Below are 4,861 nucleotides of genomic sequence, written 5' to 3'. Positions count from 1 at the left end.
CTTTCCCGTGCTCTTGGTTTGCTGGAGCAGCTCTTCCAAACCTGCCTCCTGCATGGATGCAGCTGGATCACCTGTGGAGTAAATCTGAGGGCAAACCCAGTGTAAAATGTCCCAGCAGGGGCAGCTCTTGCCCCGCTCACTGTTCACCCCGTGGCTGCAGTGCCGTGAGAGGGAGGCACAAAGTCACTTTGTTTCATGTGCCTGCATTTCTTTTCCTTTCTCAGCAGGTACCTGATGGTTTGGCTGTGACAGGAAAGTGTTTCACTGAACTGGACCAGGAGGCCTTGCACTGACCTTGACTTGCCTTTGCCACGCTCGGTGCAAAAGGCACAGGAATAAAAACACCATTATAACCAAGCCATGGCTGTTTAAAGAATAAATACAGGTGGAGAAGGGAAAAACAAATACAGTCTGGGCATCTCTGTCTGAGGCTTTTAGGGTACAAAAAATGGAGTTACACAGTCTTTCAGGAAGCGGATTTTTTTCCTAAATTAGAGGAAAAAGCATTGAAGAACCATCAAAAGCTGAGAAATGACACTTGGGGATGTGGTTTAGTGGTGGACTTCACAGTGCTGGGTTAATGGTTGCACTTGGTGTTCTTAAAGGTCTTTTGCAACCTAAATGATTCCCTGTGGAGCTGTGGGAGCAATCCTTTCATGACCAAAGGTGCAGGATGAGACTTTGCACTGAGCACAAGCTCGAACTGGAGCTGCCTCAGTGCCTGGAAGGGGCTTCAGGAACAACTACAGAATTCCCTTGGTGTACAGTAGGAGCTTGTATCCTGCCTAGGATTTGGGATGGTAGCAGCTGGAGTGGGAGTGCCTGGTTTAAAGGGAGCTTGGACAGGTCTCTGGAGAAGGACCTGCAATGACAAGCAAAGGGCTTCTTTGCCCGTGTTTTGTTGTGTGCTGGGCTGGAGGTGCTGAGGCCTGATGGTGCCAAATGCTGTCCTAAAGGAAGGCTCCTTCCTGGTCCTGCCTGCTCTTCCAAAACAGCTCTGCAGGGCTGTTCCTGTGCATGGCTGGGGTGACAGGGCACGTTCCAGGGAATAGGTGCATGTGTTGCATTGGTTTGTCTCCTCCAGAGCCAACCAAAGGCCTGTGTGAGCAGTGTCTGAGCCTTGTCACCTGCACAGCCTTCAGCCAGTGAGGGAGTCACTTCAAGCAGGCTGGGAGTGTTTAGGCAGAGTACCCTGAAGTGCTGGAGGAGGGGCTGTGTGCTTCTGCTGTGAGTGTGTGCTCCCTCCTTCAAATGGCCGTTGAGAGAAAGGAATTAAATCAGTATTCTAATTTTTTTTAATTACTTATTTAATGCAGAGGCTCAATTAAACTGCATTTGGTTTTTCCAGCACGCAAGTAAAGACCCCAAAGATGGGAGAGACAGCAGAGATCAAAAAGAACCCAAGGAGAAGGAGTTTGAGAACATGCTGGACTTTGTGAAGCCGTTGTCGTTGCCCTCTCTCCCGGGCCTTCACCAGTCACTACCTCAGAACCAGAGCTATGTGGCCACCACGAAGTCGCAGACAGGTAAAAAGGAGAGAGTTGGAATCCTCAGCAGCTCCCACCTCCCCAGCCTTATGTGTGTGGGGGGGGAGATGAGGAGGTTAACAAGGACCAAAACCTCTGTTAGCACCTTTTCCCACTCAGGGTTCCCTTTCCTGTCACTGCCACTGACTTTGTCAGTCATCTACTCACTCTCTGCAAGTGCCCTGCAAAGGTGACACTTGTGTCCCCAGAATCCCTGCTGCTCCCCTTGGGTGTTGGACAGGGGATATTCTTTTAGTGCCCTGTTGAAATCCCCTCCCAAGTGAAGCCCAAGTGAAGGGAGCACTTCCCCTGCAGTCCTTCCTGGGGCACAGGTCCCTCCTGGACAGCTGAGCTCTGTCAGGCACCTCTGTTAAAAAAGCTTTTGTTAGAGAAGTCACTTTGATCCCTATTTCCTGGGTGATATTCTGAAGAAGTTTCTATCAATTCTGAAGGACTTTGAATATCACCACAACTGCTTACCAAGAACTGCAGCCTTATAAATAAAATTAATTGGGCTAACAGGATGTTTTTGAGAGGTCTCTTTGTGGATTTTTTGGTGAAATTTCATCATGGTGGCAGATGCAGAAATGCTTTCAAGGAACAATAGTGCAATTAGTGCAAACACTAATGCTGGTGCTGAATCTGGCTGTTCTTAAAAGAGCCTGCACCAAACATCCTTCTGCTGTGTATTCACCAAAGACATCATCAGGCAGGGAGATGCTTTGTCTGATTTGATTAGAAGGCCAGAGAGGGAGACCTAAGAAATTAAGACCCAATCAAAGTAGTGAAAGGAATCAAACAAATTTCCATAGTAGGTGTGAAATGAGGTTAAATGGCAAACAGCTCTTTATTTAAGGTACCTTTTCCCTGTGTGTTCTTCAGTTCTTGTCCCATTGCTTTCATTGTCAGTTGGTATTGTTGGCCTTGCAGTATCTATTTGAGCAAGTTGGATTCAATTCAGCCTCCTACGACATCAGCAGCACTGCCAAACACAGGCTAATTTAGGGATTTGATGCTGTGTGTGGTGGTGGAGGGGCCAGAAGGAGTGTGGAGAGGATACTCAGAGTTTGGGTGGGTTTGCAGCACTGGCAGGAAGCTGTTTGTGTGTTTGCACATATGTGTGTGTCATCTTTTGGTTGATTTGTAATTAAAGCAGTCGGAGTGGGAAGCCTTTTCCTCAGATCGTGCCCTCGAGTGGGATTTCATAGAAACCCAGACTGGTCTGTGTTGGAAGGGACATTAAAGCTCATCCTGTTCCACCCCCTGCCATGGGCAGGGACACCTTCCACTAGCCCAGGTTGCTCCAAGCCCCGTCCAACCTGGCCTTGGACACTTCCAGGGATGGGGCAGCCACAGCTTCTCTGGGCAACCTGTGCCAGGGCCTGCCCACCCTCTCAGCCAACAATTCCTTCCCAGTATCCCATCTAACCCTGCCCTCTGGCAGTTTGAAGCCATTCCCCCTTGTCCTGTCAATCCAGATCCCCTCTCCAGTACATTCCCTACTCTCTATCCCTTCTTCTTTTCATTCCTGAGCAAACTTTGGGTCTCTTTTGCTCCTCTTTTTCAGCTGCTGCAGTATCTCGGAAGAAAAAGCGGAGAATGGGAACCTATAGCCTGGTTCCCAAGAAAAAGACCAAAGTGTTAAAACAGAGAACAATGATTGAGATGTTTAAGAGCATAACTCATTCCTCTGCAGGTGCCAAGGTAAGGGCAGCGCTGGGCCCCCTGCACACGTTTGTTGTCACACACACGTCCCTTGTCTTGGCACACCAACCCCATGCAGAGGTGCAGGGATGTGGTGGCTTGTTGGGATCATCTTCCCTTCTGAGTCTACATCTTCTCTGTGGCAGCAGCTTCCTGCCTGCTTTGGAAATGGCACTTTGAGAGTGGCTGTTCAGGTACCAGGCCTTAAACAAAGTTTTTCCGGTGAATGTCCCATGAATCCTGGGGAACTGGAGAGATTCCAAGCGTGCCCCAGGTGGTAACCTTTTTGTTTCAGTGTCCTCAAGGTCTCCTGTTGCTGCCTGAGGCTGCACAGCAAAACACTTGGTTACTTACAAAAGGTTTAGACACCGACTCACTCCTGATCAAAATCTGCTTTTGCTGCAACCCCTGCCCTGAAATTTTGGTCTTTGAATTCAGGAAGAATAGTGCTGGGCCTTCATGGAGCAGTATGAAAATCCTGATGTGATATAATTTCCCTTTCCTTTCCCTGGAAACCTTTCTGCCCCTTGGTGGAGCTGCCCCTAGTGTTTGAATCAGGCCCTCCTCCCCCTAATGGGGGGCCATTCCAGCCTTGTGAGTCTGGAATGACTCCTCCTGGCCCCTCAGTCCCCAGATCCAGCAGGCTTAGGTGACACATGGCAGGCTCCCAGGCTGGGCTTTGGAGGGACACAGAGCCAGCTTTCCCCTGGCAGCTCTGGAGCTCCCAGCACAGAGCAGGTCTGGGCTGGATCCATCTGCCCTCTCCCAGGAATTGACATTGTCCTTGTGGCTCACGTGTCACAACTTTCAGAGTGACAAAGACCTGGGTGATGCCAGCCCTCATGTGAACGGGGAAAGCATAGAGGTGGACTCTGAAGAGGAGGACTCTGATGAGTTGGAGGAGGAGGATGATCATGGAGCAGAGCAGGCAGCCGTGTTCCCTGTGGATGAGAACAGGACCTGTAAAGACAGTGCATCCGATGCAGACAACGCCAGAAAGGTAATTCCCATGCCCTGAGCACCTGAGGAGCAGGAGGGGACACTGCTGGGACACCTGGGGTAGGAGGGGCTTCAATTGAGGCCATTTCTAGGGCTTTCTTCACCTGCACTATGACAGAAAGCTCAGCAGTGGCACTGAGGCTCTTGGGTGACCATTTCCTGCTTCCCACTGCACTGTGAGGGTCTCCCCCAGTTTCAGCCCTGCACAGATGTGTGATCCACGCTGCAGAACCCCCACCATATTTAGTTCTGGGATTCACTGAACCAGTAATATCTCCTTGACCTTGCTGGTAACAGGCTGGCAAAGCACTAAAATTGATTTAGTTGATTTTTTTCCCCAGAATCTTTGTAGTGATTTCCCCAAATCTATACACAGTATAGACATGAGGCTGGTTTGGATTAGGAAGGAAGTTACAGCTTGGTTGGAAAATTTTATTCTGGAGTCGATTTTCTTTTTCCTCCCTGTACCATCCCCATGGATATTCCATGATGTGACTGGAACATGCTGAGCTCCAGCCTTGGAGCTCCTGTCTTTGTTGGTGCATGTGCAGGCTGGGGCTGGGTGGGGGGCACAGCAGGATGGTGGGGGATGCTCTGATGGATCCTGGGCACAGCAGGATGGTGGGGGATGC

The 4,861-nt window shown here is 49.9% G+C and overlaps 1 protein-coding gene across 10 annotated transcripts in view; it reads left to right on the top strand.

The window, feature by feature from the left end:
• LOC103759660 (histone-lysine N-methyltransferase EHMT1) overlaps positions 1-4,861 on the top strand; it is a 110,627-nt gene that overhangs the window by 75,808 nt on the left and 29,958 nt on the right. For all 10 annotated transcript variants that reach the window (XM_029960499.1, XM_029960498.1, XM_029960496.1 and 7 more), the window contains 3 exons: positions 1,349-1,526; positions 3,094-3,230; positions 4,042-4,230. In XM_029960499.1, coding sequence (XP_029816359.1) covers positions 1,349-1,526; positions 3,094-3,230; positions 4,042-4,230 — 504 coding nt within the window. The remainder of the gene's footprint in view (positions 1-1,348; positions 1,527-3,093; positions 3,231-4,041; positions 4,231-4,861) is intronic.

This window comes from Manacus vitellinus, unplaced genomic scaffold, assembly GCF_001715985.3.
Source record: "Manacus vitellinus isolate BGI_N305 unplaced genomic scaffold, ASM171598v3 scaffold_27_pilon, whole genome shotgun sequence".
Classification (NCBI taxonomy): Eukaryota; Metazoa; Chordata; class Aves; order Passeriformes; family Pipridae; genus Manacus; species Manacus vitellinus.
The sequence above is the reverse complement of the archived record's forward strand: the minus strand, read 5'-3'. Positions and strand labels throughout refer to the sequence as shown.